This window comes from Coregonus lavaretus (assembly GCF_964263955.1).
Source record: "Coregonus lavaretus genome assembly, contig: HAP1_SCAFFOLD_1604, whole genome shotgun sequence".
Classification (NCBI taxonomy): Eukaryota; Metazoa; Chordata; class Actinopteri; order Salmoniformes; family Salmonidae; genus Coregonus; species Coregonus lavaretus.
In genome coordinates, this window is record NW_028160290.1 from 80608 (window position 1) to 105894 (window position 25287).

The 25287-nt window shown below is 45.6% G+C and overlaps 1 protein-coding gene across 1 annotated transcript; it reads right to left on the minus strand.

Annotated features, from left to right (window-relative positions):
• Window positions 1-6167: 6167 nt before the first annotated feature.
• Window positions 6168-24629, minus strand: LOC311121941 (uncharacterized protein; the record flags this gene model as incomplete). The annotated part of the gene is made up of 7 exons (XM_084196368.1): window positions 6168-10740; window positions 13323-13500; window positions 14582-14791; window positions 20218-20384; window positions 20568-20742; window positions 24099-24242; window positions 24623-24629. The coding sequence occupies 7 exons, from the start codon at window positions 24627-24629 to the stop codon at window positions 9771-9773; spliced, it is 1851 nt and encodes a 616-aa protein (XP_084052494.1). The 3' UTR covers window positions 6168-9770.
• Window positions 24630-25287: the final 658 nt, after the last annotated feature.

The window sequence follows — 25287 nt, forward strand, 5'->3', positions numbered from 1 at the left end:
CAGTTACATGACCTACAGCATGGTCAAGCAAGTTAATGTTTCCGACATTTTCAGACCACTAAACAACTATTGATTTAGAACCACAGAGATTTATCGCAAGTCACAAAGAAAACAGGAGCTCCCTCCACTATTCCAGCACCATTTCAACTTCAACATAATCAAATCACCAAATCACCTATGCTTAGTCTAATTCAACAACTAAAAGATAACAAAAACGATTTAATCCAATCAGCGTAAGCTAAATATGATGTGGCTGTCCATGGTTCTGATTTCTCTGTGTGTGTGTGTTCATGCAAGTAGAAAACAACAATTCAAGTTGTTTCTATCAATAACGTATGCTCTCGATGCGATTTGATAGGAGTGAAGCCAAATCCAAACGGGCTTCCCTTTACACTTTCTTTTGGTGCACCAGGACCATTCACAGTTTAGCGCAACGCTGATGGGCTATTATTTGATACTTTTTTTAATCAAGGGAGGCCAAATGCTCGCTGGCTTCCCATGCATTCAATGCTATGGGTGGCAACAATGTCATACTCTTTTGGACCAGACAGCATCAGATAGATGGCCTACACATACAGAGATAGAAGGGCACTGTTTCGTTTGTTCGAATGCAATCTCCGGTTAGAAACATTCAGCCTCAAAGCGAATTGAAGGACAGAGAGACGAAAGATACATTATTTTATGTTTTTTTACTTGGAAATGTTTTTGGGAAGACTGGCTTCCCTTGGTATCCATGAATACACGCCACTGGTTCAATGTCACATTGGATATTGTGGTGGATTTGAAAACTTGGAAAATAATACCCTTATGTTTCTCTGTGTGGTTTCCTCAGTAAACAATCACTGTACCTGGTTTTACTGTATTTCCAAACCAAGAATAAAGTACTACTGTCTCCAGATCAGTTTTTCACCTGGCCAGCCAGAGCAGATCTTTGGGGGTGAGACTGGGGTCAGTGTTACACTTCATTACTTCACCAGGAGAATGAGGAGCAGGATTAGCTCGTCTCTGACCTTGGATCTGCTCTTAAAAAGAAGCCAGACGCACAAAAACCTGCCAGCCTCAGATCTCTACGGACCTGAATCATTGAAATAATTGCTGGTCTTGTAATAGACGGAAATGGTGAAGAATATAAAACATAAAAATAAATAAAGATAGAATAGAGTAGAATTGAATAATTCAAATAGATATATTTTAGATTGCATTTGATTGATGCTGTCAAGATGCTGGAAATCACCACATTTTAAAAGACAGTGCACATACTATCATGTTCTAAATGAACTAAATAAAACAACAGAAGAGGACGCCAGTGTCACTGAGTCTGATGTCCAATAAGAATATGATAAGACCTATTCATGCCATTGTGTTATGACCGAAGAGCTCATATCCATAGAAACCAAGTGACCTATGGCTGGTCAGTGTCCTGTAGTGCCATGGTAACAGTCTAGCCCTGACAACAGTTGTGAGATTTACTGGGTCTCCATTTCAGATGATTCTTCCTAGTTAAGTGGTATGACCCCCCCCCCATCCGTTTCACCAAGTTACAGTATATCCCTCCCTCCCCCTTATATACAGTATACATGCCTTCCTTGTCAAATCAGAATCACCCATCTTATGTTTGGGGTTGTGTAGTGAGGCAGTGTGTGGCTATATGATCCATCACCCCCTAATGTTTCCGGGGCGGCCCTAAGTCTGGACACGCCAGAGCTTCTGGGTAATCCCTCTTCCTCGGTGGCGATGGTACCCCCTGTGGTGCTTCCTGAATCAGATTGTCGCCGACCCCCTCCTGCCTGCCGAGCGATGTCTCACCTCTGTGATTGGGAGGTGGTGGTGGGGGGTCGGCTAGTGATGGTAACGTCTGGTCCTGGTTGGTGGGATTGGCAGCAGAAGGACAAGCAAGTAAATGCATGTCCTCTCTGTTGTCTATCCTGGACGGGCAAATGAGTGATACACCACAGGGCTCCCAAATGGCACCCTATCCTCTATATAGTGCACTACTTTTGACCAGGGTCCATAGAGCTCTGGTCAAAAGTAGTACACTATGTAGGAAATAGGGTGCCATTTGGGACCTAGCCCAGAGACTACAGATCATCCCCCTATCCCTTTTTTATTTGGCTATATCCCAGCTCTTGATTGGATAAGATGTGTTTTTCTCACCTGAGGTGGAAGCTGTCCAGTCGTAATAGAAAGACGTGATTATCGATGAACTAATAAGGTTGTAGCACATCAGATTTCATTGAACTCTATCTGAAATTACATTTTAAGCTTGGTTTCAGAAAAGTTGCATTGGTGCTGGTGTACCCCATGCTAAATCAATTCCAGAGCTTACTTTCCTTTGCACCAACGATCCTCTCTTCTCCTAGTACCACAGCCTCTCTGTTGCAGGCCTTCTCTTTGTCTCTCTGGCTGTGTCTGAAATGACACTCTATCCCCTTTATAGTGCACATTACTTTTGACCAGAGCCTTTTGGGCCCTGATCAAAAGTAGTGCACTATTTAGAGAATAGGGTGCCATTTTGGACACAGCCTTTGGACACAGCCCCTCAGTTTGTTTTCTCTATCGAGGGGAGAGAGGATCTGTCTTTACTTAGCTCTGTCTCAGCTCTTTCTCCTTCACATGCTAAGACCTCAAACCCACCATGGACAGACAGGGGTGAAGAGAGGGAGCCTGGGAAGTATTGATGCTGCAGGGCAGATATGAGAGTGGAGGGAGGAGAGAAAGAGGATGGAATAAGAGGGAGGGAGAGAGAGATGGAGGGAGAGAGAGATGGAGGGAGAGAGAGAGAGAGAGAGAGAGATGGAGGAGGAGGGAGAGATGGAGGAGGAGGAGGGAGAGATGGAGGAGGAGGAGGGAGAGATGGAGGAGGAGGAGGGAGAGATGGAGGAGGAGGAGGAGGAGAGATGGAGGAGGGAGGGAGAGAGATGGAGGAGGAGGAGGGAGAGAGATGGAGGAGGAGGAGGGAGAGAGATGGAGGAGGAGGAGGGAGAGAGATGGAGGAGGAGGAGGGAGAGAGATGGAGGAGGAGGAGGGAGAGAGATGGAGGAGGAGGAGGGAGAGAGATGGAGGAGGAGGAGGGAGAGAGATGGAGGAGGGAGAGATGGAGGAGGAGGAGGAGGAGAGATGGAGGAGGGAGGGAGGGAGAGAGATGGAGGAGGGAGGGAGAGAGATGGAGGAGGAGGAGGGAGAGAGATGGAGGAGGAGGGAGAGAGATGGAGGAGGAGGGAGAGAGATGGAGGAGGGAGAGAGATGGAGGAGGTGGGAGAGAGATGGAGGAGGAGGAGGGAGAGAGATGGAGGAGGGAGAGAGATGGAGGAGGAGGAGGGAGAGAGATGGAGGAGGAGTTAGAGAGTTGGAGGAGGGAGAGAGAGAAGGAGGGAGAGAGAGAGATGGAGTAGGGAGAGAGAGATGGAGTAGGAGGGAGAGAGAGGAGGAGGGAGAGAGGAGGAGGGAGAGAGATGGAGGAGGAGGGAGAGAGATGGAGGAGGAGGGAGAGAGATGGAGGAGGAGGGAGAGAGATGGAGGAGGGAGAGAGAGAGATGGAGGAGGGAGAGAGAGAGATGAGGAGGAGGAGGGAGAGATGGAGGAGGAGGGAGATAGATGGAGGAGGGAGATAGATGGAGGAGGAGGGAGAGAGATGGAGGAGGAGGAGGAGGGAAAGAGAGAGATGGAGGAGGAGGAGGGAGAGAGAGATGGAGGAGGAGGAGGGAGAGAAAGAGGGTAGGGGAGGAAGTTAGATAGGTAGAAATAAAGGTGAAGAGAGAGAAAGCAGTGTAGACGGAGAGAGAGAAAGAAAGAGGTAGATATATATAGAGAGAATCACCATACTACAGGGAAGGAGGAAAAGAGCGAGAAGTGGAAAGACCGAGGGAGCCAGGCCGCTGGGTGGGAGCTCCCTCCTGCAGACACACACTTCTGTCTAAGCAGCTTTCCTCTCAGGGCGGGGTCAGCCCAGGTCACAGAGGGATTACACTTTTGGCAAACAAGAGGGAGCTCCTCTCCCTCTGTCTCTTCACCTCTCTCTCTCTCTGCCTGCAAAGACTCCCCCGTGACTCGAACCAGCTGTAATAAAGCCAAGGTAGCCTGAACCTATAAAACAAAAAGCTAGCGCTATCGATCGGTGCCGGCCAACTTTCGCGAGGTGGTGTCGAAAGGTCTCCGCTGTGCAGACAGCTTGAGCCCAGGGGTGGAGGGATATTGTGATTTTTAAAAAAAAATATGAAAGAAAAAAAGGTTGACCCTTTTTGGAGGGAAGGAGAAATTCTACATTTTGGACAATAGCGTTGGATAGTAATTAAGGTGATATAGGAATGATCTATGTAAATATGAATGGAATAAGTCAATCTTTAGATGTCTATATACCCTCAAATCAATACATGTCCTGCCATGTGTGTGTAGGAGTGAGTCTCCACTAGTGTGTATGTGAGTTTTTATGTGTGTCTCCATCTCCACTTCCTAATCAACATTTCCACTCATAGGGAGGTCAGCTGAGCAGGCCCCTAGTGCCCCTGGCCCTGCTTTGAACTTAATTAAGCAGCTTTAAACACACTGGAGAGAAGATTCATTAATACCACGGTAAGGCAAACGGCCAGACCAGATCTAGACGCCAACATTGGAACTACATAGAGGAGAGAGAGGAGTTTCAGGCTTGAACACGGTTGAACTCTGTAAGGTTAAGATCCAGGGCAGTGAGATTACTATTTGATCCATTGGATTTGGTCAAGTATCACTGGAACTCCATTCTTTACTCTGAGCAAGGCTTTTTGGAACCCTGTGGATGAGGTACTGTATATACAGATGGTCGGCTAATATGAACAGATAGCATTACTGTATAACACACACTGACTTTCAAGACAGACACGTCTAATTCAAACTGAAATAGTGCATGTCATATAAACAGCCATGTGTAACAGCCAATACTTTGAAGGGGTGAGAGAGAGAGAGAGAGAGAGAGAGAGAGAGAGAGAGAGAGAGAGAGAGAGAGAGAGAGAGAGAGAGAGAGAGAGAGAGAGAGAGAGAGAGAGAGAGAGAGAGAGAGAGAGTGAGTGAGTGTCTGCTTGTCTGTGTCTGCCTGTGTGCTCATGTGTGTGTGTGTCTAGGATACTAACTGTAGGCCTGTTAAAGGAGAACTCCAGACCAAGGTGTTCTATAGCTCGGGGCCTAACGGTGATAAATGAGTCCTTTAATATCTGCAAACACTTTATCTCTGCTTCATCTGTTTTCATTAGGCCGGCCCCAACCTCTGGCTGGGTGAGAACGTGCTGCTGCTGTCTACTGCCTCCATTAAAGCACTGTGGACATGCCCCAAATGGCACACTATTCCCTATGTAGTGCACTACTTTTGACCAGGGCCCATTGACAGGTTGGTTGTTTAGCAACAAAACCGACGAGTGTGCCACTATGGGGCAAAACAGAAGGTGTTGGCTTAGATTGTTGACAACATGTAAGCTATATTTAGTCTCCAATGTTTATTAAAAACCTAAATAATAAATACATTTGCACAATGAGCACGTGTTGTCTCTCAAATACATTGTTACTGTTGTCAAAGCTAGCTAATTTTAGCCATATTAGCATAGACGTAACATCAGCCAAAACACCTCAAAACAAGACATGGTATCAAAAAACAAGATAAAACTAGCTGAAACGAGCCACTTACGATTCACTACATGACAGTTTGTCACTGTTGCTAGCTATCTGGCCATCCAGAATCATAACAACTCACGGCCTTCTGCCACATTGAAGAGCGCGCATCATTTTCGTCGTTGTCAGCTAACCAGTCTATGTCGGGCCCTGGTCACTTTATAGGGAATAAGGGTCCAAAGTAATGCATTATATAGGGAATAGGGTGCCATTTCAGACACAATCTATCAAACGTATAGAGAGCTGCATCGCATCAGGAAGAGTCCCCTGCCTCCTCTCATAAGACGCCACAGTGAAGTGGTTCTTTCTGTCTGGGGATCGTAGGTCTGAGTGTTGGCCGGTTAGATTGCTTGAGGTATTCCACATGACATATTTGCGATGATCTATTGCTGCTGTTTTCTTTCCTGGTGTAAACGTCTCCACCTGTGTAGTAACTATACCTGGAGAGAGGCAGTTTCAACTACATACAATCAAGACAACATGACATTGAAAATCCCATTATAGAATAGAGAGGAAAAACCAGACATGGGGTGTAACATCTGATGTAAGCTTTACTTTCAAATCCTGTTACATTTAGATCTGGCAATTTTTGAACATAAAATAATGCCTAAACAAAGAAAACGAATACAAAAACCAAAAAAGTACAAATGATCTATTTACCAGTTATTGTCACAAACAACCCTGTACAGCCTTAATGAACTAATAAAAAAGCTTTATACAGCACATACCAATTTTTACTGAGTGCCAAAAAGATTAACGTAAACACAAAAAAAAGAAGATAGCTGAGCCTTGTCGAGTCATAAAATACAGCAAAACTTAAAGCTAACTGATTGTAGATCGTGCAAGTGGCGATCCTAACAACTAAATGCAACCGAAGGAAGTTAGTTTGGAGAAAAAACGATGAAGTGCTAAAAACTAGAAGAGTGAGGAGAAAGAGAGAGAGAGAGCAATGTCATGCATACTCCGAAGTGCTCAGAAAGGTAGTTACTCGATATAACATAAAAAATCACCTTGTGCTGCTTCTTTATAATTATGCAAAAAAAATGTAATAATAAGAAAAGATAAGTGCTTAGAAATACTGGGTTTGGAAAGGACAGAGAAGCAATCCCTGTTGGCCTTTTCTTTTCCTTAGACACACCAACCAGACCAGGGGGGCGTTTTATAAGAAGAAAGAACTGCAGCCATTCTTGATTACATAATGATTATGCGGTGGCTATATAAAAAAAAAAAGGCATACAGTCAGTCATAAAAAGATGGGCACATCCTCTTATTTTTTGTTTTTAGATTTGGACCCTGAAAATCAGTTTGACTCATTCTCAGTGGTCTCAGGCGGTTCCCTTCCACCAAGTGGCACTAGAGTATAACATATTATGCGGATAGATAAGGAGCTGGAGCTGACCTAGGAGTGTGTGTGTGGTAGGGGGGGCTCCTTGTACTCCTATAATGTAGCAGCGACCAGCGGACAGCATGCTGAACATTGACAACATAGCAAAGGGAACTAAAAGAAAACCAACCACAGGGGAGAGATTTAACTGTTACACCCCTCCACCGTTAACAGGAAGTGACGGATTCAATCCTAGCATCACAACCTCGTTTTTAAGTTTAATTTGGTCTTAACAATGCATTGTTCTCTCAAATGTTTTGTTGTTGTCATCATTACGTAAAAAAAAACTAAACAAAATCCACCAACAACAAAAAAATCACAAGAAAATGAAAAGTAGAAGAAACAAGCAAAACAATTAAGGTAAAAAAAATTAAAATCCCTTTAAAAATAAGAAACCATTTTGGCTTAAAGACCACTTGGGAATGCGAGCACTGTCAATTAGATGGGTAATGCTTTTTAATTAAAAAACAAAATGCCTGTATTATAATACCTGGTCTCATGTACACTCTCCATTTTGAGCATCTCCATTTGTACAGATAAATATATTTTTTCATATTTCAAAAAGTGCAGCACTGTGCAAAATTGGCTTTCACAATTTAGCCTGGGCCCTTTGGGTCTCCCAGCGTAGTATAGTTTGACCTCGGCTGTCTAATTCATACAATTTGTGTTCATCATCTGCGCTCTGCAATTTTACAGAGGTAAAAACCCTCTGCACTAAACCAGAAAATGTCTACCCAACAAAAATCCTAACATCACGGTTTTGATTCAGATCGTTCACAGCAAACGTCTTAAAAGGTAATAAGTCTCTTTCCGGTGATATCCTATCGGACCGACAGATCAAACGTTTGCAGAACAATATGAACTAGCTAAGTGCTTTTGAAATGTGACTAAGTTAAGTGCAATTACAACTCAGAGATGGAGAAAAGGGGGATAGAAAGCAGTACCATGTCTTCCCACTGAGACAGAAGCTACACCACCAAAACCAAACCAATGGCTGCTTCCTCATCAACAACATTGGACCTATTGGAGCCTTCATCAAAATGGCTTCTTAATAATGATGCATGTTAGTAGAAAATGCTCATCGTCCTACGTTTAAAAGGCTCAGTAAAAAAGAGAAAGAGAGAGGAAAAAACAAATGGACAACCGAAAAAGACACAGAAGGCCACTGACCTACAAAACCAACCCCTTGCCTTCTTTCATATAGGCAACGGAACACAACAGTCCCTGCCTGCAACTACACCGCACATCTGTATCACATTCCTCATGTACATCAACAAAGAAAAATACATTCATTCAAGTCATTTTGGAACAGTTTCTTTCTGTTTTTTCTTTTACACAAAATTACAAAAGAGCTCCAAAAAGCACCATTGAATCGGCCTGTGGTGACCGGAGCGGTTGGGGGTTTTAACGCCCCATTAGCTGGTCACCTCCACAAAACAGTTATCTCTTACATCTTATCTAACGTAATAGTGCGCCAGTCCATACATAGTTCTGCACATGATGCTGGACTGAACATCACCTGGGTCGTATTCATTAGGGCACAACGTAGCATAATGACAAGTTCTGGTGATTCAGTCCTTTTTCTTCAGTTTGGTGCCTAATGAATAGGACCCTGGTCTCAGGGGTTACAGGTGGCCTTGTGGAACCTTTGATGTGGAGTGGTGGGGTAACACTAATCTGGTCCCAGATCGGTTTGTGGTGTCTTGCCAGTTCCTACGGTCATTGTCAAGACAGCACAAACAGATCTGGGACCAGGCTACGGTTACACAAGGGCTAAGTTGGGGAAAGCAAAGACTATAGCATAAGGCTATAATGTTTGTTACATTGATTTGAAAAACGTTTCAATTGGAAAAGGGCCTTGAGTAGAGAATGTCACTTGTTCTACCCACTCCACCGCACAAAGTCAAACAACGTACAAGATGTCACCTGTGTGCATGGGTTGCCAAGACAACCGTCACCTGAGACAAAGGTGAGCTCGGTCGGCGTTTGATGCATATGGTTTCACCATTACACAAAACCAAACAGATAAAGTCAAAGCTTAGTTGTGGGGGAGATCGAAGGATACAAAACTATGTACAGTACACATTTGTTAAATAATTCATTAAGTGCGTGATTTGAGGCGTTGCTTTGGAAACGGGACTTTTGAGAAAAAGCGCTTCGTTTCATTGGTTCTTGTTCGCGGCGCATCACAATTTAACAACCTGGGGATTGGTTCATCATACCCTATTAAATGACGTGCGTCAAAGTTACCAGAAACAAAGAGGCAGGCATGCTATTCTGATGCGTAGTAGCCAAAAGACAAAAATGCACTAAAAATGTCAGAGCACTTGCAAGTTCTGTTTCTTCTTCTTTTTCGACTTTTCTAACGAAAACAAAAACTAAATACGGATACGTTTTACAGGTAATGCAGTTGGGTCCAGGTCATTCAAAAGTCCAAAAAACAAACATTAGAAAATAAAAAGTAGAGAGAGTGAGTAATAATTCAATCGATATAACAGATAAGAAAAGCAGCTTTTGATATAAACGCATTTTTTAGCACATACAGCCTTTTCTCTGATAAATTGGTTTTTTTGTCTACAATAACTACTTGTCTGTCTCTGTCCAGCTTATTCAGCTGGCTTGATTGGAAAGTTTTCCCCATCGCAGTGGATAACGATCATTCACACCACTGTCCAGGGAGAGAGGGATGGCGAGGGAGGGGAACGAGAGGGAGGGGGAAGAGAAAGGGATGAGAAGGAGGAGAGGAGAACAGTCACACAGTCTTGGCTCTCTCCTTCAGTCCCAGTCCTAGGTAAGCCAGGAAGGAGTGTTTGAGTGAGGTGGGCGAGGGAGGAGAGGAAGAGGGGGAGGAGGCGGTGGAGGAGAGGAAAAGGGGGGAGGAGGAGGAGGGCCTCTGGAGTCTGGAGAGGGGCGAGTGGAATGTGGAGCGGTGGCGGTGGGTGAACAGGGTTGTGAGGGGGATCAGGTGCGCCCGCTCGCAGTTTCCCATCTGCTCGTAGAGGTGGCGTGGGGAGGGGAAGAAGAGGGAGGAGCCTCCGCCATTGGTTGTGGTCGCTGTCAGATAACGCTGGGCTGGGGGCGGGACATCCTGTTGACGGTGGTGTTTCCCTGTGATGAGTGACAGGGCGACAGACTGCAGGGCCTGCGAGGCAGAGAGAATCATGAGGGGGCTGCTACTACCGCTCCCCCCGCTACTCCCATCCCCACCTCCACCTACCCCCAGGAGGAAGGGCTCCCCGCCCCGCAGAGACCCCACCAGAGAGCCCCCTAGCTGGGCCTGGAACTCCTCCTCGCCGGCCTCCTCCCCTTCCCCTCCACCCTGGTGCTTCTTGAGGTGGCGGCTGAAAATGAAGGGGTGGGTGGTGGTGAAGGGGCACTCTGTGCAGCCGAAGGTCTGGCGCGGCGCGTGCTTCAGCTTCTTGTGCAGGTTCAGGTTGTCCTTGCGCTTGCAGCTGTAGCCGCAGCGGTCGCAGTGGAAGGGCCGCTCGCCCGTGTGCACGCGCACGTGCTCGATCAGCTTGTTGGCCGTCTTGGACAGGTAGCCGCACTGCTCGCACTTGTAGTGGTTGCCGAGGCGATGCTCGCGCACGTGCCTCTCCAGCGCGGGCTGGTCGCGCCACACCGACTGGCAGATGCGACACTTGTACTCCATCTTGTAATGGGTCTTCAGGTGGCACTCCATGGCCGCCGGCCGATTGGTGGAATAAATGCAGACGGGGCACCTGGGAAACAGGAAGGAGGAAGTGGAAGGAGGCGTGACATGGGATATACACACACAATAGCGAGGGGAGGTTTAATGAAGAGAGGACTTAAATACACGACGACCAAAATACACACCTTAAGACTTCAACACAAGGGAGGATGAAGACAGGGAAAGGTGAAGGAGGAAAGGTGTGTGTGATGTGGCCTGAATATTCTACCCTAAGGGAATGATTGGTGTGTGTGTGTGTGTGGTGGAAAGTGTGTGTGTGTATTGTGTGTGGGTGGGTTGGGGTTGAAAGTGTGTTTGGAGTGAGTGTGTTTGGAGTGGGTGGGTTGGAGGTGGGTGGAGCATGTAGAACTGTAGGTATGTAGAACTGGGCAGAGACAGGTTGTGGAAAGAGAACAGGATTGGACGGAATTAGGAATGGAAGGATAAATGGAAATGTGTCACTTACATTTAAATAGCACCATTCATCTGCTCTGGGCCCCAAAGCGCTTCACAAACCCTGCAGAACAGAATCACCTCAGAATACAACCAGCCACGTGGTGAAGACCCTACACACGCCTTCCCTCTCCCACACACTCCTGGACATACACTCCTGAGTACACTGGTAAAGGGAGGCCCTTCTCTGTCCTACACACGCCTCAGTACACACTCCCCGAGTGCACACTTCTGAGTACACAGTCTTTAGTGCGCTATCCTCTTTGATACACACTTCTGAGTACACACTACAGCCCTTTAAAAAATATATATATTGTCTACAACTTCTTGTCTGTCTTTTGTCCAGCTTATTCAGCTGGCTTGATTGGAAAGTGTTTTCCATTGCAGTGGATAACCATCACTCACAGTCACCCCACTGTCCACTGCTGAGTACACACTACTTAGTACACAGTCCTGTCTGGACACACTGCTCTAGAGATACCCCCTTGAACTGGACTGAGGGGTCAGCTGTGTTTGGGCTACCTGTGCCCTTGTGACTGCTTTTAATTCTGACCTCTCAAACCTTTAACGGCACAGCTAATGTGGACACTGTCTGTCTGGTTTTAAAGTCAGGATAGTGGATGGATTATTAACAGACATAAAAACACTGTACTAAAACGACTGAACTAATTGCACCCTTGAACATTTGAAATGTGAAATAAATATATTCCCATCTATCTAAAATTGACTAATACTGTTAGCAGTGTTGATGGTGTGTGTGTGTTCCTGTATTGACCAATGAACGTGGAAAGAATCAGTGGTGGCGTATTGAGACCTTAACCTTGTCTCTAACTCCATGTAACAAGACGAGACACTAACACATACCTCAGTAAACTATAACCCTGACTCTCTCACTCCAAACACCAAACCAACTGCTGATCTAATGCTACAGATGGCTAGACAATGAACAGTATCTGGTGAATAGTGGTGACAGCTTGACATTAACATGGTAAAGTGAAAGTGTAGGCCGATCAGTTCATGATGAGATGAGTTCAATGGCGTCTGATTGATATCGATGGCTCTACACATGCATTGACTGACTGCGTATCATGGCAAACAACTTCGACAAATTAATAAAAAAATAAAAATAAACACAAAAATGACAGTGACTTGTGTTAACAAACAATCTATTTTTACTGCGTTTAAATATTTTCCTAGATGTCTGTTCAGATTTCCTGTTAAGTAATTGCAAGTGAGTGCATGTACTACTTTCATTCCAGATGGTTTCAAATGCAATCTGGGAAAACAGAAAATCTATGTGGTATAAAATATGCATCGGTGTGTGCAGGCTTTAAAAGCGCTAGGCTAGGCTAGGCTAATGTCATTAGCATGTTGTTGCGTGTGTGTTGGATGGCCTTCATGTACTGGCAGCGTTGGTTTAACATGAACAGATAGGCTAAACGGCTACGTATGGTCTACGGTGTGTGTGTCTACGTCACACAGTACAACGGAGGCTCCTATAGGGGTATAGTAGTATTGGGTCAGAGGGGGAAAGTGTTTGGTATCTAGGGCTGTGAGTGTAATAGGGGTTTATATATACTGTGTGAATGTCTTAATCGTTTCAGTGAGCTAGATGTCCTATGCATGTGAATGTGTATGTTGGACAGTGTCTGTGTGTTGACGTCATCTAGTTTGAAAGTGTGGACGACTGCGGTGAATGCGTGCACACATTCACAGTTCAGACTGCGTGTGTAGTAAGTTGACGCATGTGCTCTTACACGCATGTTTTCGACTTAATGTGCATACTATAATGAGCAGTCAGTCTGTCAGTGGGTTACAGCCTGTCTGTGTGTCTGTACATGTGTGAGGGAGGAGTCGGGGTGGGACGGGACGGGACAGGGGGGTGGAGTAGGACGGGACGGGACAGGGGGCGTGGAGTGGGACGGGACGGGACGGGGGGGTGGAGTAGGACGGGACAGGGGGGGTGGAGTGGAATGGGACGGGACAGGGGGGGTGGAGTAGGACGGGACGGGGGTGGAGTAGGACGGGACGGGGGGTGGAGTAGGACGGGACGGGACAGGGGGGGTGGAGTGGGACGGGACGGGACAGGGGGGGTGGAGTGGGATGGGACAGGACAGGGGGGGTGGAGTAGGAACCTCTGTCTGTACTTGCTTTCCTTACTTGAGCCCTCCGGTGGGGACGGTGTGACACTTCTTGTGCTCCAGCAGCTGCTCGGGTGTCTTCAGGAACTTGTGGCACACGTCGCACTCGAACATGCGCGTGATCAGGTGGATCTGGAGGTGGCGCTCGTACATGGTCCGCGTCTTGCACACAAAGTTGCAGAAGACGCACTCGAAGCCTGGGGAGGGGGGAGGGGAGAGGGAGTTAGCATGGTTGCAGTGCTCCCCATCCTCATTTAAGCATTACCCACACGATATCCTTGTGTGCGGCTCAAATTATTGCTAATATTTTACCTCACATTGACATCACTGCATGATTTACGTGAAAAAAGTATGCGTTTTTGTTTGCTAGCTGTTCCGGTAGACTTTCAGTCATTGCGCTAACGCTAGTTAGCAATAGCGTGAGAAACTACCTCTAACTTCCATCATACTGGACGCAGAGACAAGCATGGTATCCATGAGTTCATCTGACTCTGGGGAAGTAGATAAAGGGCTTAGTTGTCAAAATCTCACACTATCCCTTTAAAGGCCCAGTGCAGTCAAAATTCTGTTTTTCCTGTGTTTAATATCATATTGTACAAAAGCTGATGAAACTAACACTGTAAAGGTGTGAAAACATTTGATCAGTGTTATTTCCTGATAACTGCTGGTTGAAAATACAATCTACACAATACCTTCTAATCAGCAGGTTTGCATGAGCGGGAGTTTCGGCTTTCCACAGTGACATCACCATGCGGTAAATTAAGAAAAAATGAGCCTCATTATTGTTATTTTATTGTGCAACTTTTTTTATTTTATTTTTACTTTAGTTTATTTTGTAAGTATTTTCATAACTCTATTTTCTTAAAACTGCATTGTTGGTTAAGGGCTTGTAAGTAAGCATTTCACAGTAAGGTCTACACCTGTTGTATTCGGCGCATGTAACAAATACAATTTAATTTGATTTTAATTGGTCAATAGACCAATAACAAAGAGTTCCAAACCTCTCTGCCAATAACAGCTAGTTTTCAGTTTTCCCCTCCCCACTCAGACCACTCCCAGACAGTCCTAGCAAAATTCTTGCTTGAAAAATTGTTTTTTGCTAAAAAAGCTATTTCTGCCCATTTTAATTGAAATCTATTACAGTAAGGTACTTATTGTTACCCAGATATTGAGATAGAAATGGCTGCATTGGGCCTTTAAGGATACAGAATTGGAAGTAGATTAAATTAACTGTAGTTCTACATAATGTTCCAGCCTATACATCCCAGAATTCCTTGCCTTTCTCAGACTTCTCTTCAGTTCCTGATCCCGAGTGGCTGCTGGAGCTGGATTGGCTGCCTGCAGAGGAGGGAGGGGCTAGCAGGTTCTTGAGCTCCTCATTGCCGTGGGTGAGTTCCCCACCCTCTGAACTGTTGAGCGAATCGCTGAGGGCCGACAGGGAGGAGGAGGTGCTCTTGGTCTCACTGAGGGGGCTCCGCGAGTTCAGACCTAGGAGGTAGGGTCAATCATCATCAACATCATTGTTATCATCATCCTCATCGATAGTTGGGGTGATTCAGAAAATTAACCATTGTAATTACATTTCACTTTCCTTCCTGAATCTCCTGAGTGATTAAGTAATAATGCTGCAATTCTGTCACTACCAGCACTGCCAGTCATCATAAGTGCTTTCTCAACATCAGACAGGGTACCTCAAGCCTATAAAAGGAGGAAAAGCACTAAACTACAGTAAAAACTACACAGTGTGTTGACTACAAAATGAAAATCACACACACTGCAGGCAGGCCGGCTCAGCTTCAGTGCCATGTCCTCTGACTGGAGCCCCACTGCCAGTTCAATCAACAGCCAGTGTGCTTTTATTGATCTCCCTCTCTGTCCCCCTCTCTCTCTCTCTCGGTGTACCTCTCTCTCTCTCCCTCTGACCGTACTTCACTGGGATAGAGAAAGAGACTACGAGAGAGAAGAGGGGAGGAGGAGGGTCACGGCTAAGGGAGCTAAGATGGCGGGAGCAACTCAGGGCACAGCTCAACAAAGGGCATTCAGTCAGGGAGAAGGAGAGGAGGGAGGAGCAGGAGCATAGGGCTGCTGGCTGCCATGGATTGTGAAATGGCCGACGCCAGCTACCTCAAACACATATCCTCACACACACTTGTATGTGTGTGCGCACACGTCATAGGCACAAACACACTGAGGCATTCACACAGATGCATTCAAAGACACACTTTCATCCTTGACTGTGAGAATGAGAGAATGCAGGTATAGAAATGCAGAAAGCAGAGTATGCAGGTACAGAAACGCAGAAAGCAGAGAGTGAAATAGCATTGTCTCGCTTTTAACTCAAAAGACAAAATGAGACTCACCACTCCACTATCTAAGGGAGCTATAGAGTACATCATGCTCTGAACATTCGAGGAGTACATGTCCCTTGAATACGTCAGGAAACCACATTATTTATCATCCCTGTTGGCATATTCCCTGTTAGCTCTTTTTCCAAGGTCCAAGACGCTATTGAAGAATGTATACAGTCAAACGCACTTCACTTTTTATGAGTGTGGAAACGTTGTGAACTATAGTTACCCTCCTCTACGTATTTATTTGGACAGTGAAGCTAAAACGTAGAATTTGGCTCTATACTCCAGCATTTTGGATTTGAGATCAAGTGTTTTATATGATGCGACAGTACAGAATGTCACCTTTTATTTGAGGGTATTTTCATACATATCTGTTTCACCGTTTAGAAATGAAAGCACTTTATGTATCTAGTCCCCCCATTTGAAGGTGCCATAAGTATTTGGACAAATTCACTTATGTGTATTAAAGTACTTAAAGGTTTAGTATTTGGTCCCATATTTCTAGCACGCAATGACTACATCAAGCTTGTGATTCTACTAACTTGTTGGATGCATTTGTAGTTTGTTTTGGTTGTGTACCATACAGTATATCTGTCCTGTTCCTACTGTACCACCATACAGTATCTCTGTCCTGTTCCTACTGTACCACCATATAGTATCTCTGTCCTGTCCTGTTCCTACTGTACCACCATATAGTATCTCTGTCCTGTTCCTACTGTACCACCATATAGTATCTCTGTCCTGTCCTGTTCCTACTGTACCACCATATAGTATCTCTGTCCTGTTCCTACTGTACCACCATACAGTATCTCTGTCCTGTTCCTACTGTACCACCATACAGTATCTCTGTCCTGTTCCTACTGTACCACCATACAGTATCTCTGTCCTGTCCCTACTGTACCACCATATAGTATCTCTGTCCTGTTCCTACTGTACCACCATATAGTATCTCTGTCCTGTCCTGTTCCTACTGTACCACCATACAGTATCTCTGTCCTGTCCTGTTCCTACTGTACCACCATATAGTATCTCTGTCCTGTTCCTACTGTACCACCATATAGTATCTCTGTCCTGTTCCTACTGTACCACCATATAGTATCTCTGTCCTGTCCTGTTCCTACTGTACCACCATACAGTATATCTGTCCTGTTCCTACTGTACCACCATATAGTATCTCTGTCCTGTCCTGTTCCTACTGTACCACCATACAGTATCTCTGTCCTGTTCCTACTGTACCACCATATAGTATCTCTGTCCTGTCCTGTTCCTACTGTACCACCATACAGTATATCTGTCCTGTTCCTACTGTACCACCATATAGTATCTCTGTCCTGTTCCTACTGTACCACCATATAGTATCTCTGTCCTGTTCCTACTGTACCACCATACAATATCTCTGTCCTGTTCCTACTGTACCACCATATAGTATCTCTGTCCTGTCCTGTTCCTACTGTACCACCATATAGTATCTCTGTCCTGTTCCTACTGTACCACCATATAGTATATCTGTCCTGTTCCTACTGTACCACCATATAGTATCTCTGTCCTGTTCCTACTGTACCACCATACAGTATCTCTGTCCTGTTCCTACTGTACCACCATATAGTATCTCTGTCCTGTTCCTACTGTACCACCATATAGTATCTCTGTCCTGGTCCTACTGTACCACCATATAGTATCTCTGTCCTGTCCTGTTCCTACTGTACCACCATATAGTATCTCTGTCCTGGTCCTACTGTACCACCATATAGTATCTCTGTCCTGGTCCTACTGTACCACCATATAGTATCTCTGTCCTGTTCCTACTGTACCACCATATAGTATCTCTGTCCTGTTCCTACTGTACCACCATATAGTATCTCTGTCCTGTTCCTACTGTACCACCATACAGTATCTCTGTCCTGTTCCTACTGTACCACCATATAGTATCTCTGTCCTGTTCCTACTGTACCACCATATAGTATCTCTGTCCTGGTCCTACTGTACCACCATATAGTATCTCTGTCCTGTCCTGTTCCTACTGTACCACCATATAGTATCTCTGTCCTGGTCCTACTGTACCACCATACAGTATCTCTGTCCTGTTCCTACTGTACCACCATATAGTATCTCTGTCCTGGTCCTACTGTACCACCATATAGTATCTCTGTCCTGTCCTGTTCCTACTGTACCACCATATAGTATCTCTGTCCTGGTCCTACTGTACCACCATATAGTATCTCTGTCCTGTTCCTACTGTACCACCATACAGTATATCTGTCCTGTTCATACTGTACCACCATACAGTATCTCTGTCCTGTTCCTACTGTACCACCATATAGTATCTCTGTCCTGTCCTGGTCCTACTGTACCACCATATAGTATCTCTGTCCTGTTCCTACTGTACCACCATATAGTATCTCTGTCCTGTCCTGTTCCTATTGTGCCACCATATAGTATCTCTGTCCTGTCCTGTTCCTACTGTACCACCATATAGTATCTCTGTCCTGTTCCTACTGTACCACCATACAGTATCTCTGTCCTGTTCCTACTGTACCACCATACAGTATCTGTCCTGTTCCTACTGTACCACCATATAGTATCTCTGTCCTGTCCTGTCCCTACTGTACCACCATATAGTATCTCTGTCCTGTTCCTACTGTACCACCATATAGTATCTCTGTCCTGTCCTGTTCCTACTGTACCACCATATAGTATCTCTGTCCTGTCCTGTTCCTACTGTACCACCATACAGTATCTCTGTCCTGTTCCTACTGTACCACCATATAGTATCTCTGTCCTGTCCTGTTCCTACTGTACCACCATACAGTATCTCTGTCCTGTTCCTACTGTACCACCATACAGTATCTCTGTCCTGTTCCTACTGTACCACCATACAGTATCTCTGTCCTGTTCCTACTGTACCACCATACAGTATCTCTGTCCTGTTCCTACTGTACCACCATATAGTATCTCTGTCCTGTCCTGTTCCTACTGTACCACCATATAGTATCTCTGTCCTGTCCTGTTCCTACTGTACCACCATATAGTATCTCTGTCCTGTTCCTACTGTACCACCATACAGTATCTCTGTCCTGTTCCTACTGTACCACCATACAGTATCTCTGTCCTGTTCCTACTGTACCACCATACAGTATCTCTGTCCTGTTCCTACTGTACCACCATACAGTATCTCTGTCCTGTTCCTAGCCCTAGCAGCAGCCAGGCTCCCTGCTGTGGGGCCACCAGTCTGACCCCTTGACCATGTGGCTGACACATGCTGAGTTAGGCCATTTCCAAATCTGTCTGGAGCCTGGCATGGGGAGATGTGGTGTCCAAACACTACCAGCTGACAAATAACACCCAGCAGTCTTTTCTACAGCCCCACTGTGGTATGTTTTAAGCAGCTATGTTTTCTAGTGTGTGGAGGCTAGTCTAAATGCCAAGCTGGGATGTGGACTCTCCACTCTGTGTTAGTGTCTGTGTGAGAGAGGGTAAGAATGTGTATGTGTGTGTGTGTGTGTGTGTGTGTGTATAAACCCTGGCCCGCCTCTGAAGGACCAGAGGGCCTTATTGATTTCTTCCCCTCCGGCACGACAAGGGGCAGCCCTCGTAGATAAACAAGGTCACTCCCCGGCCTCCATGAGGACCCCTCAGCTGTCTGCAATGCTACCGGACAATCCCACACACCCTGCCATGGAAAGGGTATGACAGACAACAGCATCGGACGATAAACCGGACAAAGACGCTACTGAACGAAAATACGATATCGACCGGCCGGGTTTTGGACCTGTGGTCCAGGGAAGGTTGAAGGAGGGAAAGAAAGAAAGAATCTACTCGTTGTGTTATTCAAAGCGGAAGTTGTTTCTGTTTGGAGAGTTTACAGAGTTACAGAGTCTCCGGTCTCTCTCTCTCTCCCGGGAAGGGACTCGTTTTATGAAGCTTTACTATCACTTCAGTCCAGTGTGTTGAGACTGAAGGTGTTGGTTCCCTCTCTTATAAACGGCTGTAAACTAAACTAGCCATTTCTACTCCGAGCAGTCAGCAGTAGCACCACAATCTGCAATACTCCCCCCAACAGCTCCCTCCCTATAACATGTTATTGCTGATCTAAGAATCATTCTAAAAAGGTTTGTACCATCTCTTCATAAAGCTAAATATAGCTTTGTGTGAGTATTTTATGATGGACTTTAATAAATTGTTACAATATAAAACCTTCTGTTTGGATTCTTTGGCTACGCTCCGAGATGCAGACAGTTCCAGTCCTCCTCATGGATTTAAAAGGAATGGACTGGGTGTAAGGAATGGTGTCCACCCCCTCTTTCTAGCCCATGCTTACACCAAAACAATGCTTTAAAACCCATGAGTCCGAGTGAGCAGATAGATACACGCTTCAGGAAGGGAATCAATACAATTTGGAACAACTCGACGACAGCAAAATCAAGTTCAGCTGGAAAATAAATGCAATCAAGTTGGTTGTGCAAGCTGACTTCATCCTATTGCTGCCACCAGGGACAAGAGGTGGACCAAAACTATATCCATACATCTCTATACAATATATGCCTGAGCAGACAGATGATCTACCTGCGTGTCCTTGACTGACGTGGGTCTTCATGTCACTCTCCTCTACACAGACGTAGTCACAGGCGCTGCAGCACAGAGAGAACATCCACTGCTCCTTGTCCACGTGGAGAGACATGTGGCTGACGAACTGGGCGTTCAGCCCCGTCTGGAAACCACACGCATGGCAGCTGGATGGACAGGAAGAGGGAAGGATTGGTTAAACACTGATCTCAGAACAGGTTATAGAGGGGATAGGACATCATTAATTCCAAATCAAACCCCAAAGCCTGACCTCAGACCAGGTTATAGAGGGGAGAGGACATCATTAGTTCCCAATCAAACCCCAAAGGCTGACCTCAGTCTAATAGTACCTGTAGTAATAGGGGAAGGTCTTCCCGTCTCGTCCCTCAGCGGTGCTGACGGCGCTGACCATCTGCTCTGCGTCGGTGCTGACCAGCTTGACAGAGTGGATGGTCAGGTGTTGGTTGAGGTTGGCTCGGCACTTGGCTGCATAAGGACACAGGTGACACGTATACTTCCGCTCCTCTGGAAGGACAGATGGACGGACGGACAGACAACAGGAGCAGACTCTCAATGTCTGAGAGAGAGAGAGCGGTAGGTCTACAGGCACACATACACGGGGACACACATTCGTACACACACTTATGCGTAATACGCACACCATATACAAACGCATGCAGGCACACGCACACGTACGCAAACATCATGTATCCACAAATACAATGAGTACATCCCTCTGTATAAGAATGTCTGCTTAGTGGACCAAATACACACACACACGCAAATCCTATTACATCAGCTACTAACTAACGCACACACACACACATTTGGCCCGAGGACATGAAACCAGGGAACCTTTGTGTGGCCCGGGTAAACCAAAAACAACCATCGTGATGACATATGCCCCCGTTTCTGCTCTCTGTGGTGTGGCCAAGCTGTTCTCAGCCAAACAACCCACTCACAGGGGGAGTGTATGTGTGTGCGTGCGTGTTTTGTATTAGTGTGTGTGGACCATGAGTTTTCATGCATAATAATATGTAGGTTTTTCCATAAATGTGGGTGCATTAAAAATACTAATTTAAATAAAATTAAAATTGAGAATGCATTATATTTTACAGCAATGACCCTTATACTTGTGGTAATGCCAGGGGAGCTGAGATCTCTGATCTGAACCACTGAGATTCAGGACCTCTGTTTGGATGTCTCATCCCAAGGATCGCTTAGACGGTAGTGTGTGCTGTGTTCACATGTCTTTAAACACTGAGTGAACAAAACATTATGAACACCTGCTCTTTCCATGACATAGACTGACCAGGTGAATCCAGGTGAAAGCTATGATCCCTTATTGATGTCACTTGTTCAATCCACTTCCATCAGTGTAGATGAAGGGGAGGAGACAGGTTAAAGAAGGATTTTTAAGCCTTGAGACAATTGAGACATGGATTGTGTATGTGTGCCATTCAGAGGGTGAATGGGCAAGACAAAATATTTAAGTGCCTTTGAACAGGGTATGGTAGTAGGTGCCAGGCGCACCGGTTTGTGTCAAGAACTGCTGCTGGGTTTTTCACGCTCAATAGTTTCCCGTGTGTATCAAGAATGGTCCACCATCCAGCCAACTTGACACAACTGTGGGAAACATTGGGGTGAACATGGGCCAGCATCCCTGTGGAATGCTTTCGACACCTTGTAGAGTCCATACCCCGACGAATTGAGGCTGTTCTGAGGGCAAAAGGGGGCGCAACACAGGGGGCGTACACTCAGTGTATGTATTTATATGTATTAATATTTATTCATACAGTACCAGTCAAAAGTTTGGACACACCTACTCATTCAAGGTTTTTTCTCTTTATTTGTACTATTTTCTACATTGTAGAATAATAGTGAAGACATCAAAACTATGAAATAACACATATGGAATCACGTAGTAACCAAAAAAGTGTTAAACAAATCAAAATATATTTTATATTTGAGATTCTTCAAAGTAGCCACCCTTTGCCTTGATGACAGCTTTGCACACTCTTGGCATTCTCTCAACCAGCTTCATGAGGTAGTCACCTGGAATGCATTTAAATTAACAGGTGTGCCTTGTTAAAAGTTAATTTGTGGAATTTCTTTCCTTCTTAATGCGTTTGAGCCAATCAGTTGGGTTGTGACAAGGTAGTGGGGGTATACAGAAGATAGGCCTACTTGGTAAAAGACCAAGTCCATATTATGGCAAGAACAGCTCAAATAAGCAAAGAGAAACAACAGTCCATCATTACTTTAAGACATGAAGGTCAGTCAATACGGAACATTTCAAGAACTTTGAAAGTTTCTTCAAGTGCAGTCGCAAAAACCATCAAGCGCTATGATGAAACTGGTTCTCATGAGGACCGCCACAGGAAAGGAAGACCCAGAGTTACCTCTGCTGCAGAGGATAAGTTCATTACAGTTACCAGCCTCAGAAATTGCAGCCCAAATAAATGCTTCACAGAGTTCAAGTAAGAGACACATCTCAACATCAACTGTTCAGAGGAGACTGCGTGAATCAGGCCTTCATGGTTGAGTTGCTGCAAAGAAACCACTACTAAAGGACACCAATAAGAAGAAAATACTTGCTTGGGCCAAGAAACATGAGCAATGGACATTAGAGCGGTGGAAATCTGTCCTTTGGTCTGATGAGTCCAAATTTGAGATTTTTGGTTCCAACCACTGGGTCTGTGAGACGCAGAGTAGGTGAACGGATGATCTCTGCATGTGTGGTTCCCACCGTGAAGCATGGAGGAGGAGGTGTTATGGTGTGGGGGTGCTTTGCTGGTGACACTGTTGGTGGTTTATTTAGAATTCAAGGCACACTTAACCAGCATGGCTACCACAGCATTCTGCAGCAATACACCATCCCATCTAGTTTGCGCTTAGTGGGACTATCATTTGTTTTTCAACAGGACAATGACCCAACACACCTCCAGGCTGTGTAAGGGCTATTTAACCAAGAAGGGGAGTGATGGAGTGCTGCATCAGATGACCTGACCTCCACAATCACCCGACCTCAACCCAATTGAGATGGTTTGGGATGAGTTGGACCGCAGAGTGAAGGAAAAACAACCAAAAAGTGCTCAGCATATGTGGAAACTCCTTCAAGACTGTTGGAAAAGCATTCCAGGTGAAGCTGGTTGAGAGAATGTCAAGAGTGTGCAAAGCTGTCATCAAGGCGAAGGGAGGCTATTTTGAAGAATAAAAAATATAACATATGTTTTGATTTGTTTAACACTTTTTTGGTTACTACATGATTCCATATGTGTTATTTCATAGTTTTGATGTCTTCACTATTATTCACAATGTAGAAAATAGTAAAAATGAAGAAAAACCCTTGAATGAGTAGGTGTCCAAACTTTTGACTGGTACTGTATGTGTATTTATATGTACGTATGCATATGTATTAATATGCATAAAAGCATGTACAGACACAGTAGTATGTGGTTTTGCATCAGATATGGTGTGGGCCCCAATGCTGTGTGTATGGATCCATCTGGCTCTATCCACTCTGGGGGGCAGCGGTGTGTGTGCGCGTATGTGTGTGTCTGCGCATCAGTGAGTGCGTCCGTCCGTGTGTGTGTGTGTGTGTGTGTGTGTGTACTGGGACGCAGGGCAGCCTTCTGGCTTGGTAATTACGCGGGCAGTTTTCCCACTGAGACTAATCATGGTGGTAATCTCTTTAAAGGAAAGGGTAATCCAGTCTACTAAACTTTATTTACTTATTACAGGGCATTACACACACACAGTCACACACACAGACACACGCCAAGGGAACAATGACAAGACATGTCACAACACACACAGGGAACTGTACGCAGAGATGCAAAGGGAGTGTGTGTGTGTGTTCGTGTGCTTAGTGGACTCACCTGTGTGTAGAGCCAGGTGTCTGGAGAGGGTCTGTTGCCTGCCGAACACCTTGCCACAGACAGGACAGGGGTAGAGCTGCTGACTGCTTAGTATCCCCTGGGACATCCCGTTCCCCCCCGGCTCTCCACCAACCTTCTCTGGGTCTGGAAACACACACACACAGAGTACCGTCACCATCACAGTTCACCATATTTGACTCACAACTTTCTCATAACCTCCCCACAACATTTGCACCAGGAGGTGAACTGAAAGTCCACATATTGTAGGAAAGCAATCAGCAACTGAAACGGAATGGAGTCCAACCTTGTTTCATATTAGTCCAACTCTACTCAAACCCTCACATCTTTCTCATACCAACAAACACTATAGCCTTCTCAAGTTCTTCTCAATCTTTCTTCCTCTCCATGCTAATCAGACTATACCACACTGTGCCCCTTGCCCCTTCCTTATCCCTCCATACAGTACACCTCTGTGTGTGTGTGTGTGTGTGTGTGTGTCTGTGTGTGTGTGTGTGTGTGTGTACCCTCCATCACCCATGAGTCCTAAGCCCTCTCTAGTGTGTGGTTGTCCATGCTAATCAGACTATATTGTAATACACTACCACACTGTGCCCCCTGTCTCACCCAGGGATACAGCAGGGAGGGAGGGGGAGAGAGAGAGAGGGAGGGGGAGAGAGAGAGGGAGGGGGGAGAGAGAGAGGGGGGGGGGGGGTAGAGAGTATGAGAGAGAGAGAGAGGTAGAGAGAGAGTGCATAATAGAGAGAGGGGGAGGGAGAGGCAGGGAGGGGTGAGGAAACGTGAGAGAGGGAGAGAGAGTGAGAGAGAAAAGGGAGCACCTTCTCACCCGACAAGAAGAGATACAGAATTAACCTTCTGATGAAGGCACGGCTCTCAATTAGGATTCCATGCCACTCCTCCTCATCCCCCTCTCCTCCCCTCCATCGGGTAAATAAATAAAAAAGTGGACAGGGTGGGCTTCCGTCATCGACACAATGCAGCTAGTCTCAAATGGACGCCTGGCACCACACTACCTAGGATCCTATTGTTCTCAATGATTAGACAAGGTAGGGGGAGAGTGGACTGACTATACCGTACTCCACACAGGATGGCCTTTCACATAGGGACATTTAATAGGGAACACTGGAAATCACCCCTTTACAGTCCACTATTTACCTGCTGTTAGCTTATA